Raw genomic sequence first — 19,572 nt, 5'->3', positions numbered from 1 at the left:
TATGATATTGAAATCGAATCAAAATTTTGGCATCGTGACAACCCTACAATGCAGACGAACTGAAGGCCGTTATCAAAGCAACCTGTGCTTCCATAATACCTAAGCAGTGTCACAGTCTGATTGCCTCCATGCATAAGGAGCCCCAACCAAGTATTGCGTGCATATACTATATATACTGTACATACTTTTCAGTAGGCAAACCTTTCTGTATTAAAAAAATCTTTTTTGGTAATATATAATATTCAAATTTTCCGAGATACTGGCTTTTGGGTAAGCCATAATCCTCAACATTAAAAGAAATAACACTTGAAATAGATCACTCTGTATGTAATGAATGTATATGATATGAGTGTCACGTTTTGAATTGAATTAATGAAATATATTAACTTTTCGATGATATTCTAATTTATTGAGGATCACCTGTACGTGAGCAATAAACAATCACATATGAGGCCTGTGTCCCCCAGCGTGCAGAAACAATCAGAGCGCAAGCCCCAAGGTGCAAGGCAGTGCATGCGCAGCAAAGGTTATTGAGCACAAGCGCTAAACCAAGCTGACAGTAGTGCTCATAATGCTTGCTCAATAGTTGCATGGACCGCAATAGATAAATAGCACGCAATGTAGGGCACATGTTATTAACCAGGCCCTGTTTTTATATCTTTGATTCAATAAAGATTAGGCATATTTTAAGAGCACAATTTTTGTAGTGTGTTGCCAGCTAGGAGCATTGCATTATTTATATATACACTTGTAGCACCCCGTATGCACTTTAGCAGAGCCCATCCCTATCTCTGTGTTACTATTGGTAAATCTTATTTCTCGCCCATATTCATTGGGGGACACAGGAACCGTGGGTATAGCTATGTAATCTAGGAGGCGTTGACACTAGTAAAAGCTGTTGGCTCCTCCCCTGGCAGCTATACCCCCTCCAGCCTGGAGAAGGAGCTTCAGTTTTTTCGAGTGTCAATAGGAGGCAAGACCTCCCTGCTCTGCAGGGATCTCCTGAAGATTTTTTATTTTAGTTTATTTTTTTCCTTCTTTTTCAGATGGGAAAACAGTGGACGCCTCGCCTCCCTGTTCTCCCGGGGTCGAGTTGCGCCAGTGCCGGTCACCCACACTGCTGCCTCCCCCACAGAAGACAAGGTGGACCAGGCAGCCTTGCTCCCCTGCATCCCGCCAGCCAAGGGGTCACCCATCCAAGCCCCCCTTTTCCAGCGTCCTGCCAGTAGCTGAAGGGATGACCCTGCTGGACCAGAGGAGGGGTGAAGATGGCGGCAGGAAAGAGAAGAGAGATGAGTACACGGGACTAGGTAAGTTTGTCCCTCCTGGGTCGCCCCCTCCCTCCCTACCTGGTGGCAGTAATGCAGAGGTTAACAAGGCAATCCAGCTCTTATAGCTGTGTGGTTAAGTGCCTTGCCTCTGATACAGAGGGTCGTGGGTTCGAGTCCCAGCAGAAACAGGGCTTCAGTATAGCCCAGCACCCTGCAGCCATTCCCTTCTTCCCCCTCTGGCTGGTTTTATTCATTGCCTAGCAGGGCGGCACATAGGGGGTTAATGGCAGTGTAACCCCTGGCAGGCTTTTTCCATGACAAAGCGGTGAGCAGGGAGTCCGAGCGCACAGCCAGACAGATAATCTCTGTCTGAGTTCGACAGCCAAGACCAGAGATCCGGAGCGGACGCCGAGCGCGCCGCTCCGGAAAGGGTTAAACTTTGCAGGAAACTCGCCCGTACACCGCACATGTTTTTTTGCCCGGACACGCCGGGCTCATATCGCGGTGCTTGGTCCCTCTGCGGTCCGGCCGATGCACTAATCGGCTGTGCGCAGGGGCCTTGGACTGCCGCTTTGCGGCTTGCTGAAGGGCCGCACTTCGTCCCCCTGGGGAAGGGGGGGGGGGGAGAGGGATGTGCGCTCCGGCGCGAAAACTTCGCGCCCTTCTCCCCCCTCCCTAGTAACCTGCTAGCTCCACCCCCAGTCATGAAGATGACCTTAACCCTTCGTGGGAGGCATATCTGGGGAGGAGTAGAGTTCTAAGTGGGCACTCCCAGTGCAATGTTCCTCATGATGGCGGAATTTAACCCTTTCCTGCCTCTTGTGCTTGAGGCCATCATTTGAGTTAAAAAAAAAAAAAATATATATATATATATAAATAAATAAAGAGATGTGCGTCCATTACGACCACCCTCATTACCGACTGTCTGTACGGTACCACACTGGGCCCGTGTTCTATCTCGGATAAGGAGCACCTCTCTTAGTTCCCAATCCGCCCTCCGAGCCGTTTGGTTGATAATTTTCCTCCTCCTCAAATCCTGTGGAGGACAGCTGATGTATTCCCAATCCACCCTCCGCGTTGTTTGGTTGATAATTCCCTGCACAATTTAGTGATGGACCTCTGAAGAATTCCAATCCGTCCCCTGGGGCTGTTGATGATTCTCCACCTCCGCAATACAGTGGAGAGCCTCTGGAATTCCCAATCCACCCTCCGGGTCGTTTGGTTGCTAATTTCACCTGCGCAATTTAGTGATGGACCTCTGAGGAATTCCCAATCCGCCCTCCGGGTCGATTGGTTGATAATTCCCCACCTGCGCAATCCAGTAGGGGTCTGGTGGAACTCCCAGTCCACCCTATGATGTCGTTTGGTTGATAATTCTTCGCCGGCGCCATTCAATTAGGGACCACTGACCTTCCCAATCCGCCCTCCCGGGTCGTTTGGGGGATAATTCTCCACCTATGCAATCCACCTCCGAAGTCGCTCGATTGATACTGCACCGCCTGCGCAATCCGGTAGATGGACCTCTACAAGCACCCATCCCACCACCTGGGTAGTTTGGTTGATAAGTCCCCAGCTGCGCAGTCCGCAACTGCCAGGGGCGAGGTTCTGAGGAGTAGACCTACGCGTGAGTGGAACACAGCGCATCTTTTTTTCCTCGCAACCCCACCCTTCCTCCCTGGGTCACACTCAGACAAGGACTTGCCGTATACATGAGTCCGAAGCAATTGCTTCTAAGGTGGCCAGTGGTACTTGTCATATGCATTAACCCTTCCTTAGGTGGAGTAATTGCACTACTTCAGGATACAGTACCTGCCTTATACATTATCCGCTGCCATGGGTGGGCTAAGTACAATGACATGGGTTTCGGGACCTGCTATTTGCATATCCATTGATGGCGCGATGACATTGTCACTGGTACATTGTGTGCTGTATGCATTACCCCCTTAGTTAGGTTCAACAATTGCACTCCCACGGGTTACAGGACTCGTCATATGCACTAGTTCTCGCCGTGGGCATTTAGCATATTCTCGTCGTGGGCACCTAGCCTATTCTTCTCCTGTCTTTTCCTCCTCTGGCTCAGGGTTCATTGCCATCCCGCATGCCTTGGTAGTTCCTACGTTGCTACCTTCCCTCATCTGCATTTGCAAAGGGTATTAGTTTGGTGGCCTTCCATTCCAGGCACGATCCGGTCCCGACTGGTGGGCTGTGGCGCCCTCCACATTCCTCCTTCTACAGGGACTCTTCCATTCTTCCAGGTGTGCTAACGGTATCTACACAAAGCTTCCCACCTTTCTCTCCAGAGCCAGAGTTCCGGAAGCATGCGACGTGGACGCCCTTATTCTTCTTGGCGGGAGTTCTCCCTCCTTATGTGTTTCTTCCCCCTCCTTCCCAGGGTTCTACGGAGGATCCAGATGGAGGACAGTCCTACAAATGCTAGTCGCTCCGAGTTGACCCCGTCGCGCGTGGTATGCTGACCTCGTTCTCCTTCCTGGAGACGTCCCTTGGTCACTGCCACTCAGAGACGACCTTCTTTCCCGGGGTCCGGTCTTACATCAGCATTTCAGTGACGCGTGGCTATTATGACCACCATTCTGACGTGGAAAGGGTTTCAGCGGATGTCTTCCGCACTATGATTCAGGCCAGGAAGCCTGCATCGCCCAGGATCTGTTGTGGGACTTGGAGGTCCTTCCTGGGCTTCTGTGAACACCGGGACATCCCCTCACTCCGTTTTTTTTCTCTCCCCGCGGTCCTATCCTTCTACATTCAGGGTTGGACCTTGGTTTAGCCCTTAGTTCCTTGATTGGTCAGGTGTTGGCGCTTCTGTCCTGGGGCAGCTTCCAGCGTACTCTGGTTTCACTGATGCCCATGGAAACCTTCTTTCTGGGAAGGGCACTTACGGTTCCTCTGTACCGTCCTTACAGCCTTGGGATCTGTATATAGTTCTCTCAGCCTTCCAGTCTTCTCCACTTGAGCCCTTGCTGAATTTCTTACTCCGGCTCCTGTCCTAGAAGGTAGTTTTTTCTTGTGGCTAGCACATCCATCAGGCGGGTGTCTAAATTGAGGGTGCTCTCTTGCAAGATCCCCATCCTGGTTCTTCACAAGGATACGACAGTTCTCCGGACCATTCCTTCTTCTCCCGAAGGTGGTCTCTGACTTCCATATTGTTGTGGAAATTTTATTAGGATGTGTATTTAATATATTGTGTATTGTCATCATGTCTCTGTGTCAGGGTAAACCATTGGAGTGGATATCTTCCCGTGTATGTCCCGTCACAGCTGCTGTGCGCAGAGGTCTCCGTCGGCGAATGGTCCATGTGCTAAGCTCTGGGCTGTGGGCCGGGGGAAACTGATGTGTTCAGCAGAGCAGTGTTTTGTTGGCTGATGTATGGACGCCGGCTAGGGCCCCCGCGCAAGACGCAGATTTATTGGCTTGGCGTGGATGCATTTGTTAAGAGAACAATTTAACGAAAGGAACGCGCGTTTGTTGTCTCTAGTGCGCCTGATCAGCCGCTGGAGATAATGACGTTGTCCTGTAAATAAACATGCATGAGGATCATAGTAACTTTTATCTGGCATTGATCACTGAACAAGGCTAGATGAAATTAACTCCAGTGGTAATGGTAGATTATTGAATACATGTGTTTGTTGGCTAGGGTATTCTAAATGATGGTGTCTTGTCTTCCTATGTCATCACTTCCTGTATGTCATCACTTCCTGTATGTCATCACTTCCTGCATCCTTGTTATGGGCCAGCCTCTTTTACACCTTTTGTGAGTGAATAAAAGTGAACAGACTGAGAAGGGCGGGCAGTTGCTCAGCAGAACTTAACATGAAAACACCTTTGGCTGACTGCGGTTGAGATTTTTACCTTTCCTTACACAGACATTGGAGAGCGGATTACAACTATTAATATTTCTACAGCAATATCAATTAAGGAATTGTCCTTCCTTCACTGTCTCTTTCCTTCGCACCCTACTGAAGGGAGCTACATTATTGGACGTTGTCAGAGCTCTTCTTATTGTTAGCAGCCTCCAGTCCCTCTCGGCGTACGGATCCCCTTTTCTCTCCGGTGGGTCCTCGCTAGGGGTTGGCGGCCTTCAAAGGGCGATTGCACGTTGGATTCGGTCTGCATGAGCTGACGCATGCCGTGCCCGGAGCAGGGTTCCACCCTTAGGTGTCACGGCTCACTCTCCCAAAGCGGTGAGCGCTTCTTGGGCTAAGAGGAATCGCGCTTTGGCTACACAGTTGTGTAAGGCAGCTCCCGATCCTCCTTACACATGTTCACAAGAAATTACCAGGTGCATAATTATGCATCGACGGTCGCGGCGTGGGCCGCGGGTCTTGCAGGCGACAGTTCTTAGATGCCTGCAGGGACGCTTGCTTCCATGGGTCTGTGGCTTTTTCCCTCCCTGTGGACTGCTCTCGGACGTCCCACGGTTCCTGTGTCCCCCAATGAATATGGGCGAGAAAAGGAGATTTTTGTATAACTTACCAGTAAAATCTCTTTCTCGCTCTTCATTGGGGGACACAGCATCTACCCAGTATTGTTGTCTGGCCACTGTTGGGCAGTTGCTGGTTTGGACTCCGTTGGGTCCTTTGACATGGTTGGTTTTCCACTTGTTTTCTCTTTGGTTGGCTTGCTTCTCCTACTACTTGTACACAAAACTGAAGCTCTCTCTCCAGGCTGGAGGGGGTATAGCTTCCAGGGGAGGAGCTAACAGCTTTTACTAGTGTCAACGCCTCCTAGAGGACATAGCTATACCCACGGTTCCTGTGTCCCCCAATGAAGAGCGAGAAAGAGATTTTACTGGTAAGTTATACAAAAATCTCCTTATTTTAGATTAGAGAATTGCATTTCCACCAGGTCCCGACAATGCATCCATTTCCTGAATCATTGCCTTTTTGGACTGAAATGATCCTGGTGATTGGGAAGGACAGTTGAAGACAGATCAGGTTATTTGGGGATGCTCTCTTCTGAGCTGTTTAGCGCCACAATTTTGTGTGTGAGAAAACGGCTGGCGTAAAGTGTGATTACGGCCCTTACTGCAGCCCTTCTTCCCATGCCTAGTATATAGGCTCCGCAAGCAAAGCCTGTATTCTGATGAGGAAATAACATGGTCACTGGTTATCCACAGGGTTACTGTGCAGTCACACAAACGTGGTTTGGTTCCGCATCCGAGCCGCATTTTTTGCGGATGAGGACCCATTCACTTCAATGGGGCTGCAAAAGATGCGAACAGCACTCCGTGTGTTGTCCGCATCCGTAAATTAACACCAGTGGTTATATGTGTATGACCGGGGCGAGGTTGCCTACGGACCTGTACTGCTATGGTTTAAAAACATTAATGGGTACCCTTAGAATAATTGCCTGGAATGTGAGGGGGCTGAACCAAGCTGCTAAACGCTAGGGATCGACCGATTATCGGTTTGGCCGATATTGAGGATTTTGAACGTTATCGGCATCTATTTTGCCGATATACCGATAACCTATTGGGAACACAGAACGCGCTGCTCTCAGCGCTTTCTGTGTTCCCTCCGCAGCACAGGGGAGAAGGAAGCAGTGTCTCCTCCCCCTGTGCTGCTGCTGCCGCTGCCGCCACTGAGAGGAGAGAAGACAAAAGAAGGGGAGGGGCTGTGGCCGCTGCGCCACCAATGAAGATAAGCCTTTCATTCATTCATTCATTCATTCATTCATATACAGGAGGCGGGAGCTAGCTGCAGAATCACATAGCCGGCTCCCGACCTCTGAGCGGTAGCTGCGATCCGCGGTAGTTAACTCCTCAGGTGCCGCGGATCGCAGCTACCGCTCATAGATTTCGGGAGCCGGCTATGTGATTCTGCAGCCAGCTCCCGCCTCCTGTATATGAATGATTGAGAGACTTATCTTCATTGGTGGCGCAGTGCGCCCCCCCCCAAGCCCCCCAGTATTAATCATTGGTGGCGCAGTGCGCCCCCCACCCCCATCCCAATCCCAGCCAATAGTAAAAACATTGGTGGCGCAGTGCGCCCCCCCCCCCCAGTATTATTCATTGGTGGCAGTGGCCACAGGATCCCCTCTCCCCTGCTCCTCCGATCGGAGCCCCAGCAGTGTAATCGCGGGGCTCCGATCGGTTACCATGGCAGCCAGGACGCTATTGAAGCCCTGGCTGCCATGGTAAGCTCCATGCTGCTGTGTGCACTATGCACAGAGCAGCAGGGACAGTGTGAGCTCCTATTCACCCTCATGGAGATCTATCAGGGGGAATAGGACAAGGGTTCTAGTCCTTAAGGGGGCTAAAAGTTAGTAAAAAAAAACCCCACAAAAATATTAAGTATAAATGAAAAAGATTTATAAAAAAAAAATACACATTAACAATAAACAAAAAAATACACATCAACAATAAACATATTAATTTTCAGCAGATTTGTGTAGGAATTTTTTTTTTTCTCAAAAATGAAAATTCCCAGAATATCGGTAAAAATTATCGGCTATCGGCCTGAAAGTTCACAAATTATCGGTATCGGCCCTAAAAAAATCAATATCGGTCGATCCCTACTAAACGCAATGCCGTCTTTTATGCCTTTCAAACGTATCAACCGGCAATTCTGTGCCTCTCAGAAACTCATCTCACTTCTGAGAGAACACATCTTATTCATAAGGCTTGGGTGGCACAGAAGTTTTATTCCTCCTACTCCACTCCAATGTTATGCCCAGCCCAATTTTTTCTATGTAATTACTGTATACTGTATATGCCATATGGAAAAACGGAAACAAAAAAACGGAACAACGTATCCGTGAAAAACGGACCGCAAAACAATGAAATAGCCATACGGTAGTGTGAAAGAGGCCTTAAAGGGATTAGTTCCCATAAAACTAAAAGCAGGGCACTTACGACAGAACTACTGGATAGAGTTCAGACTACGGAAGCTAAATACATCTCTGACCCCTCCCTAGAAAATTCCTCGCACTGGACAGAGGCGCAAGATCTACTGAAGGAACATTTGATTAGTAGGGCTGGGGACAAACAATTTTTTAAGACTCAACATTTTATGGAAGGGGAATGTACGGGCCACCTACTAGCTACTATTATTAAGACCCAATCGGGCCCATCTTGTGTATTGGGAATCACTAATAAAATGGGCGTACAGGTATCGGGAGATGATAACATAATGAACATATTCCATGAGCACTATGCAGAAGTCTATAAGTCCAGACTAGGGATTGACTGTAGTGACAGAGAGCAATACCTGCATAATATCCAGATGCCCAGCCTGTCTGATGATCAGAGGTTATTACTTGATGGGGACATTCAATTGGAAGAGATGGTATTGGCGGTGCAGTCGCTTCCTAACGGAAAAGCACCTGGGGGAGATGGTCTGCCTGGGGAATTCTACAAAAAACATCAAGAAGTTTTGCTCCCGCATCTCCTACAGGTGTTTAATGAATCTTATAGGACAGGTATTTTACCTAGCTCTATGAGAGAAGCATTGGTGGTAGTGATCCCTAAACCAGATAAGGATCCCAATATGGTAGATTCATATAGACCCATCTCACTCTTAACAGTAGATTTAAGTGTTGGCCAAGGTACTTGCTAATAGGCTCCTGAATGTTATCTCCCACATTATACATGAAGATCAGTGCGGGTTTATGCCAGGAAAATCCACATCATTAAATCTTAGGCGTCTGTTCCTCAATATTCAGATGAGGGAACAGAATGGGATGTGGGATGCCCTGCAGTGGTCTCTTTAGACGCTGCAAAGGCCTTTGATAGCGTTGAATGGGAATACTTATGGGCAGTTATGGCAAAACTAGGATTCGGCCCTGGATACATTAATTGGGTAAAATTGCTCTATAGTCAACCGAGAGCTAGGCTGCGAATAAATGGTAAGCTATCCCCAATGATGACACTGGAGAGAGGCACACGGCAGGGATGCCCTTTGTCACCCCTCCTGTTTGCCATTGCTATAGAGCCCCTGGCTTGTATTTTTTGGAAAACAGTCTGGTTTATTAATCAATTGGAATAAGTCAGTTATTCTTCCGCTGTCCCCTCTACCGGAATCTCTTTGCTTAGATCATGTTAACCTGAAAGTGGTCTCCTCCTTTAAAAAGCGTCTACTTGCTGGTAACAGCCGCAGAAAACCGCCCCCTCCACTTGTTGATTGATAGGGCCAGCCGCGATCTCCTCCTTTGACTGGCCCTGTCGGCATTTCAAAAATCGCGCGCCTGTGTTGATTCAACGCAGGAGCTCTGAGATAAGGAGGCTCGCCTCCTCAGCACTCCCTCAGTGCGCCTGCGCCGATGACGTCACTGAAAGAGAAGACGTCATCGGCGCAGGCGCACTGAGGGAGTGCTGAGGAGGCGAGCCTCCTTATCTGAGCGCCTGCGCCGAATCAACACAGGTGCGCGATTTTTGAAATGCTGACAGGGCTGGCCATGTCAATCAACAAAGGAGGGGGCGGTTTTCTGCGGCTGCTACCAGCAACTAGACGCCCTACTTGCTGGTAGACAGGTAATTAGCATATCATAAAAGTAAGTTTTTTGCCAAATCTACTGAACGAAAATTATTAATAACATAATGTATAGCAATATCGCAGGATAGGGATTATAAGTACACAAAAAAAATAATTAGTTTAGTGGAGTGACAGAAGCCCTTTAAATATCTTGGAGTCATTATTTCATTACAGCCCCGATCTTATGTAGCGAATAACCTAGTACCACTAATGGACAGATTTAAACGGAAAGCGGTCACTTGGCATAAGCTTCCATTGTCAATGATGGGTAGAGGTAATCTTCTTAAGATGATATGGATGCCGCAATTGCTCTACATATTGCATAACTCACCAGTATGGATTCCCATGCACTATTATTAGGGGTGCACCGAAATTCCGGCGGCCGAAAATGGGCCTAATCCATTTCGGCCGATATTGGTACATATCGGCAGAAAATATGGGGTTTGGGATTTGTGGGATTTGTCGCCCCATAAGACGCACTTTTTCTTCCCCCAAAATGGGGGAGAAATGCCCCTGCGTCTTATGGGGCGAATGCTTGCCGTTTTACATCGCAAGCTGCGATGTAGGAGCGAGCGGGGACTCGGGGAGGGACTGGGAGGAGGATCTGGGGGCTGGCAATAGCGGCGGGGCGGTGCAGTCAGTGTAGCATAGCCCCGCCCCGCCGCTCTGGTATACTAATATAAGATGTCATATTCATTTATTGGTTATTAAACATGCCCCCTCAGTCCTATTACTACCTTACATCCTAATCGCATCTGTAGAATTCAGGCAGGCCAGGCGGGCGGCAGCGTAACTCTTGTCATGTGCCTGAATGAAGCCGGCGGCGCAGGCAAGTGACGTCAGTGAGAGACGCGCCGGCCGCCCGGCTTGGGCTGCCTGAATTCTACAGAAGCGATTAGGATGTAAGGTAGTAATAGGACTGAGGGGGCATGTTTAATAACCAATAAATGAATATAACATCTTCTATTTGTATACTGGTGGCAGCGGGGGGGGGGGGGGGGGAGGCGTGGGCGATCTGTGGATGGCACAGTTATGGGCTGGGGGGGTCTGTGGATGTCACTGTTTATGGGCTGGGGGGGGGGGGGCCGTGGATGGCACAGTTATGGGCTGGGGGGGGTCTGTGGATGTCACTGTTATGGGCTGGGGGGGTCTGTGGATGGCACTGTTATGGGCTGGGGGGTCTGTGGATGGCACATATATAACAGTGCCACCCACAGATCCCCCCCCAGCCCATAACAGTGCCATCCGCAGATCCCCTCCTGTAACAGTGCCAGCCACAGATCCCCCTGTAACAGTGTCCGTCATCCACAGATCCCCCTGTAACAGTGTCCGTCATCCACAGATCCCCCCCCATAACAGTGTCTGTCATCCACAGATCCCCCCCATAACAGTGTCCGTCATCCACAGATCCCCCCCCTAACAGTGTCCGTCATCCACAGATCCCCCCCATAACAGTGTCCGTCATCCACAGATCCCCCCCCATAACAGTGTCCGTCATCCACAGATCCCCCCCATAACAGTGTCCGTCATCCACAGATCCCCCCCATAACAGTGTCCGTCATCCACAGATCCCCCCCCATAACAGTGTCCGTCATCCACAGATCCCCCCCATAACAGTGTCCGTCATCCACAGATCCCCCCCATAACAGTGTCCGTCATCCACAGATCCCCCCCATAACAGTGTCCGTCATCCACAGATCCCCCCCATAACAGTGTCCGTCATCCCCAGGTCCCCCCCATAACAGTGTCCGTCATCCACAGATCCCCCCCATAACAGTGTCCGTCATCCACAGATCCCCCCCATAACAGTGTCCGTCATCCACAGATCCCCCCCATAAGTGTCCGTCATCCACAGATCCCCCCCATAACAGTGTCCGTCATCCACAGATCCCCCCCATAACAGTGTCCGTCATCCACAGATCCCCCCCCATAACAGTGTCTGTCATCCACAGATCCCCCCCCCATAACAGTGTCTGTCATCCACAGATCCCCCCCCCCATAACAGTGTCTGTCAGCCACAGATCCCCCCCCCCATAACAGTGTCTGTCAGCCACAGATCCCCCCCATAAGTGTCTGTCATCCACAGATCCCCCCCATAACAGTGTCCGTCATCCACAGATCCCCCCATAACAGTGTCAGTCATCCACAGATCCCCAGTAATAGTGCCATCCACAGACCACCATTAGTTCCAAACCCACCAAACCCACAGCACACCTTTTGGTTAAAAATATTTTTTTTCTTATTTTCCTCCCCAAAAACCTAGGTGCGTCTTATGGGCCGGTGCGTCTTATAGGGCGAAAAATATGGTAATATGATTTATTAAATTCATGAAAAAGAATTAATAAAATCATTAAAAAAAAAAGTATTTTAAAAGTATTTGGGCAAAAAGGCAATTTCGGTTTCGGTTTTTGGTCAAGGGGGATCCTGAATTTTCATTTCGGTGCACCCCTAATTATTATTATAAGTTACAGAGAATATTTAGATCCTTGTTATGGAAAAATAAAAATAGTAGAATCCGATATGAAACATTACAGTGTGGTAAAGAAGCGGGGGGACTGGCGTTACCTAACCCCTTTATATATTTCTTAGCAGCTCAGTTGCAACACTTTAAGGGCTGGGGGTCCCTGAGAGAGATGGAAAGATGTGGAGAATTGGTGAAGTGGGCATCTGGGGTCTGCCAGCTTGTTTCGATTATGGAGAAAGATTTACCTGACTCTTTTAAACCCCTCCCAGTAGTAGGATTAATGAGGAGGGTCTGGGGAAAGGTTAGGGAAATTCTGGGTGTTCAGGAACTATTGGACCTGTCTCCTGTTTGGAATAACCCTCATTTAATAGAATTGTCCAAACTGCAGGGATTTTCTGATTGGGAACGTAAAGGACTATGGAATTTAGGTCAACTATATTCACAAGGTATCCTAAAACAATTTGCACAACTTTGCACTGAATATGGCCTAGTGTCTACCCATTTCTATAAATACCTTCAGTTAAGGCCTCATGCACACGACCGTTGTGTGCATCCGTGGCCGTTTTCCGTTTTTTTTTTTTGCGGACCCATTGACTTTCAATGGATCCGTGGAAAAATCGGAAAATGCACAGTTTTGCAGCCGCATCCGTGATCCGTGTTTCCTGTCTGTCAAAAAAATATGACCTGTCCTATTTTTTTGACTGACAACGGTTCACGGACCCATTCAAGTCAATGGGTCCGTGAAAGAACACGGATGCACGCAAGATCGGCATCCGCGTCCGTGGCCGTAGGTTACTTTCATACAGACGGATCCGAAGATCCGTCTGCATAAAAGCTTTTTCAGAGATGAGTTTTCACTTTGTGAAAACTCATATCCGACAGTATATTCTAACACAGAGGCGTTACCATAGTGATGGGGACGCTTCTAGTTAGAATATACTACGAACTGTGTACATGACTGCCGCCTGGCAGCACCCGATCTCTTACAGAGGGCTGTCATCAGCACAATTAACCCCTCAGGTGCTCAGACCCCCCTCCCTCCCCAGTTTGAATATCATTGGTGGCCAGTTTGCGGCCCCCCCAGCCCCCCCCCCCCTATTGTAATATCATTGGTGGCCAGTGTGCGGCCCCCCCCGCCCCCCCTCTATTGTATTAATATCATTGGTGGCCAGTGTGCGGCCTCCCCCCCCCCCCCCCCCCCGATCATTGGTGGCAGCGGAGATTCCGATCGGAGTCCCAGTTTAATCGCTCTGGGGCTCCGATCGGTAACCATGGCAACCAGGACGCTACTGCAGGCCTGGTTGCCATCGTTACTTAGCAATATTACAATATTAGAAGCATCATACTTACCTGCTGGCTGCTGCGCTGTCTGTGTCCTGCCGGGAGCTCCTCCTGCTGGTACGTGACAGGTCTGTGCGGCGCATTGCTTAATGATCTGTCACTTACCAGTAGGAGGAGCTCCCGGCCGGACACAGACAGCGCAGCAGCCAGCAGGTAAGTATGATGCTTCTAATATTGTAATATTGCTAAGTAACCATGGCAACCAGGCCTGCAGTAGCGTCCTGGTTGCCATGGTTACAGATCGGAGCCCCAGAGCGAATAAACTAGGACTCCGATCGGAATCTCCGCTGCCACCAGTGATCGGGCAGGGAGGGGGGGGGGGGAGAGGGGAGGCCGCACAGTGGCCACCAATGATATTACAATCGGGGGGGGGGGGGGCGCACACTGGCCACCAATGATATTACAATAGAGGGGGGCGGGCCGCACACTGGCCACCAATGATATTGCAATAGAGGGACGGAGGGGGGGGTCTGCCCCCTGCTGTCTGGCAGCCCCTGATCTCTTACAGGGGGCTATGATACGCACAATTAACCCCTTCAGGTGCGGCACCTGAGGGGTTAATTGTGCTGATCACAGCCCCCTGTAAAAGATCGGGTGCTGCCAGGCAGCAGGGGGCTGTTATGCCCACAGTTCTTAGTATATTCTAACTTGAAGCGTCCCCATCACTATGGGAACGCCTCTGTGTTAGAATATACTGTCGGATCTGAGTTTCACGATCTAACTCAAATCCGATGGTATATTCTAACATAGAGGCGTTCCCATGGTGATGGGGAATGGGGACGCTTCAAGTTAAAATATACCATCGGATTGGGCAAAACTCCGATCCTATGGTATATTAACTCCTGACTTTACATTGAAAGTCAATGGGGGACGGATCCGTTTGAAATTGCACCATATTGTGTCAACGTCAAACGGATCCGTCCCCATTGACTTGCATTGTAATGCAATGCAAGTCAATTGGCGCATCCATTTGGCTCCGCACGGCCAGGCGGACACCAAAACGACAAGGTCTCACAGTGGGTCGGGGAGGGGTTGGGGGGGGGGGGGAGTTTGGTTTTTGGATCTTTATGTTAAGGATCCTGTTTATTGACTATCCTGTTTTGTACAATGAGTATTTTTGCACTGTGTTGAACATAATGTATGACAAGAATTTTGTAAAATGATAGTTTATTTTTACAAAATAATAAAAATGTATCTGATTTTTAAAAAAACTATCCATTTTTGTAAAAATAAGGGTCCATTCACACATCCGTGTTTGTTTTGTGGATCCACAGATCCGCAAAATACGGACATCGGCAATGTGCTTTCCGCATTTTGCGGACCGCACATTGCCGGCACTAATAGAATATGCCTATTCTTGTCCGCAATTGCTCATGCACACGAACGTATTTTCTTTCCGTGTCCATCCTATTTTTTATTTTATTTTTTGAGGAACGTATGCGGAACCATTCACTTCAATGGGTCCGCAAAAAAACAGAAGTTACTCATTCTGCATTCAGTTTCCATATGTCCGTATTTCTGTTCCGCAAAAAATAGAACATGTCCTATCATTGTCCGCATTACTGACAAGGATAGTACTGTTCTATCAGGGGCCAGGTGTTCTATTCCCCAAAATACGAAATGCACACAGATGTCAGCCGTATTTTTGCGGACCGCAATATACATACGGTCGTGTGCATGAGCCCTAAGGACATGGATTACTAGAACCATGTCCTGTGGTCTGATGAGACCAAGATAAACTTATTGGCAACCAGATGAGGAGTACAAAGACAAGTGTATCTTGCCTACAGTCAAGCATGGTGGTGGAAGTGTCATAGTTTGGTGCTGCATGAGTGCTGCCGGCTGTGGGGAGCTACAGTTGATTGAGGGAACCATGAATGCCAACTTGTACTGTGACATACTAAAGCAGAGAATGATCCCCTCTCTTAAGAAACTGGGCCGCAGGGCAGTATTCCAACATGAAAATGAGCCCAAACAGACCTCCAAGACGACCACTGCCTTGCAAAGAAACTGAGGGTAAAGGTGCTGGACTGGCCAAGCATGTCTCCAGACCTAAACCCTATTGAGCATCTGTGGAGCATCCTCAAACGGAAGGTGGAGGAGCACAAGGTCTCTAACATCCACCAGCATCGCAATGTCATCATGGAGGAGAGGAAGAGGATTCCAGTGGCAACCTGTGAAACTCTAGTGAACTCCATGCCCAAGAGAGTTAAGGCAGTGCTGGAAAATAATGGTGGCCGCACAGAATATTGACTCTTTGGGCACAATTTTGCAATTTTTACTTGGGGGTGTACTCACTTTTTTTGCCTAGGGTTTAGACATTAAAGGGGTTGTCCGGGTTCAGAGCTGAACCCGGACATACCCTTATATTCACCCAGGCAGCCCCCCTGAGGCTAGCATCGGAACATCTCATGCTCCGATGCTCTCCCTTGCCCTGAGCTAAATCGCGCAGGGCAAGGGCTCTTTTGTTTTCAATAACACACTGCCGGGCGGAAACTTCGGTGTTCGGTGACGTCACCGGCTCTGATGGGCGGGCTTTAATGCTGCCCTAGCCGTTTTACTGGTCAGTGACGTCACCGGGGTTCCTGGCAGCCCCATGGAGAGCCCGGTACGTCACCGGAACTCCAAAAAATGCCTTTGCCCTGCGCGATTTAGCGCAGGGCAAAGGAGAGTATCGGAGCATGACCTGCTCCGATGCTCCTGTCAGGGGGGCTGCCTGGGGGAAAATGGAGGGATGTCCGGGTTCAGCTCGGAACCCGGACAGCCCCTTTAAGGGCTGTGTGTTGAGTTATGTTGAGGGCACACCAAATTTACACTGTACAGGCTGTACACTGACTACTTTACATTGTATAAAAGTGTCATATCTCCAGTGATGTCCCATGAAAGGATATAATAAAATATTTACAAAAATGTGAGGGTTTACTCAGTTTTGAGATACTGTATGTGAGTAAAAAAAGGATGCAAATTAAGTTTTAGAACATAATTTTTTACATTGATTTAGTTAAAATAGTGGAGTAAATTACTACCGAATCAAATGTAATTGTTTTATTTAATGTAAGAACCCCTTTAACTTATTACAACTCTTTCTTCTAGGTGCAGGACTGTCATGTGATTAAGTTTACATCAAAAGAGGATGCTGATGGAAAAAGTGCTACTCTCAGTGTAGGAGGAAAAAATGTATCTCCTTTCTATGTAAGTATATTAGAATCCTTACTAATAAAAAAAAATGGATGTCGACATTTTCTTGTAAATGACCCTTAGGTCAGCTTAATGGGGGGGAGGGGGCGGGGTTCCAGAAATATCCATTTATGGCCTCATCTAGGCTAGGCTTGTGATGGCTAAACTCCGACACTCATGTACACATGCTTGGCTGTTCTCAGAACTACATAGAAATGAATGGAGCATGCTGGGAGTCGTAGTTTCACGACAGCTGGAGTGCCGGAGGTTAGCCATCACTGGGCTAGGCCATCCAATGTGATTGATACATGTTCAGCCAAATCAAGCCGATCAGCCGTGCAAAAGACAGCCACATATACTGATGTGAGGAGGTGAAGGGGCTGCTGCACTCCAGAAGGCCCCTCAGCCTTCTTGTTCTGCTGATTGATAGGGTTCTTGGTATGGGATTTCAAGGTTCGGTCATCAATTGATTTTCAGAATGTAACCTTTAATACCAAAACATCATTTATTTTTCTTTTCTTTTATTATTATTCTGAAAGATAGACCAATAAAAAAAAAAAGCTCTGATTGCATGCACATTACATATGGTATATTCTATATTTATTAGTAAATTCCTTTAATCGGGCATCTTAACTCATAGATTCTAATTTTATGCCGTTTGTCCCCTGCACAAAACTGCCAGATAACACTGACAGCATTATGTCAGTGTTATCCAATACATTCCAGACCTCTAAGGGTTACATAGCATCATAAATCAATATAATGCTATTAGACCCCGGCAGTGCTGGAAGTTCAGGATGGGTGCTGCGCTGCGAATCCGTAGCGTGACACTTGCTCGTATAAAAGCGACCTCAAAGGGGTTATCTCATGACTAGTGTAAAAAATGAAAATCCGACATCATATAGTACATGACACCCTATTTCTAACAAAGCTAGTATCTCACATGGATCCAGAGATCTTCCCCATTCACTGCTCTTCTAGATTTATATCAAGCTGACAGCTCAAGGGGAGTGTCTTTTCTGCTGCACCTCAGGGGGCGTGTCCATGCTCTCCCTATCACACCTCAGGGGGCGTGTCCATGCTCTCCCTATAACAGCTCAGAAGGCATCTAAAGGATGAAACTGAGCATGTGCGGCCTTCTCAGTGAGCGGGACAAAGAAATAAGAAAAATAACAAACAGCAGGTGGCACTGTACAGATACATTTTATTTCATAACTCAGTAGCCATGCTAAATTTTTATTCAGATCCAGGTGCTGGTTTGAAAACTTTAGAATATTTTTTGTGGAACAACCCCTTTAACCTGTAGAAAGAAGAGAGTTCAGCAGTTTTCACCCTTCCGTTGCCCCACAAATTCTGCAACCTCGGCTCTGAACACGTGACCGTTTGACTAGCTGCAGGCTCTTTCGTTGAGTTCCTAATTGGATCAACAACAGACTTAAAGGGAACCTGTCACCGGGATTTTGTGTATAGAGCTGAGGGCATGGGTTGCTAGATCACCGCTAGCACATCCGCAATACCTAGTCCCCATAGCTCTGTGTGCTTTTATTGTGTAAAAAAAACTATTTTATACATATGCAAATTAATCTGAGATGAGTCCTCATCTCAGGTTAATTTGCATATATATCCAATAGTTTTTTTTACACAATAAAAGCAGAGAGAGCTATGGGGACTGGGTATTGCGGATGTGCTAGCGGTGATCTAGCAACCCATGCCCTCAGCTCTATACACAAAATCCCGGTGACAGGTTCCCTTTAAGAACACATCCGGTAGGGACTTCAGTGGAAGAGCCCGCAGCAAGTCGGGTCATCACAGTTGAGATTGTGGAACCATAACAGAATCGCAAGTACTACCAAAACTCTTCTTTCCACAGGTTACCTGAAAGAGACAATTTAGGCAAAGCCCCGGAGAACCCCCTTTAAATTGGCTTGACCGGCTAACCACGCCCATTTTCCCACCCGCTTTTCAACTCTGGAGTGAGTGGTGTAAAATATTAAGGGTATGTTCGCATCGGTGTCATGCCTGATCCCATGCAGCAAAGCGGCCCGGACACCATCATAGTCAATGGGGATCTGGCAGTGAACTGTAGAATCCGCCAAAGCCAGATTCTGTAGGCCAAAAAGTTGCAACGTCATATAAGTCAGAATTTTGGAGTACAGATACAGAGTTTGATACTTTCTCTCCATTGTCTTCTTTCTACCTTTGCGTTGCATTGAGTAATTTGTGGCACTGTGGGAACATTGCCATGAAGTGACAGCTCCAACGTTATTGGGCAATGATGGTATGATATGGGTTTGTACGTTCTGCATGTGTATACCTTTATCTGTAAATAACTGCTAAATGTTCTGTTTTGTTCTGTCGACTACAGCACATTGTGTGTTACAATGGATAGAAGATTTATTTTTTTCATGTGACCTAATAAATGGGATTATCCAAGTGTGACACCACAGACAGCCCACTAAATTGCTTTCTTCGAGCTGAGGATTCTTCTCCCAATTCCAGTTGCTTTAGTTCAGTATCCGGCTGAAGAACGTTAAACTGTAATTGGATCCCAGTTACATGAAGTGTTCTCGTGCAGGCACCCCGAGAACATGGACAGCAGATAGCACGCATGCAGAGTTATTCCCTACGTCCATGAGGAGTGGAAATGCTGCAGACTTTTTTACATCTGGATTGGTGGGCATAAAATACACAGTGTATTTCAGTAGCAGCAAAGTGGATGGGATTTTAACAAATCTTATCTACATGCTGTGGAAAAATATCTGCTTTAGATTTTAAAGGGTCGCTAACTTTTCACAAAACTTTTGATATGTCATAGAGAGCGCGCCACGTG

At 47.9% G+C, this 19,572-nt stretch overlaps 1 protein-coding gene across 1 annotated transcript in view; it reads left to right on the top strand.

Moving 5' to 3' along the window:
• MRPL3 (mitochondrial ribosomal protein L3) overlaps positions 1–19,572 on the top strand; it is a 115,004-nt gene that overhangs the window by 32,887 nt on the left and 62,545 nt on the right. Inside the window, exon 4 of the mRNA XM_040432837.1 lies at positions 16,659–16,757. Within this exon, the coding sequence (XP_040288771.1) occupies positions 16,659–16,757 (99 nt within the window). The remainder of the gene's footprint in view (positions 1–16,658; positions 16,758–19,572) is intronic.

Source organism: Bufo bufo, chromosome 5 (assembly GCF_905171765.1).
Source record: "Bufo bufo chromosome 5, aBufBuf1.1, whole genome shotgun sequence".
In the NCBI taxonomy this organism is placed as follows: domain Eukaryota; kingdom Metazoa; phylum Chordata; class Amphibia; order Anura; family Bufonidae; genus Bufo; species Bufo bufo.
This window is presented reverse-complemented; position numbering and strand designations above follow the sequence as displayed.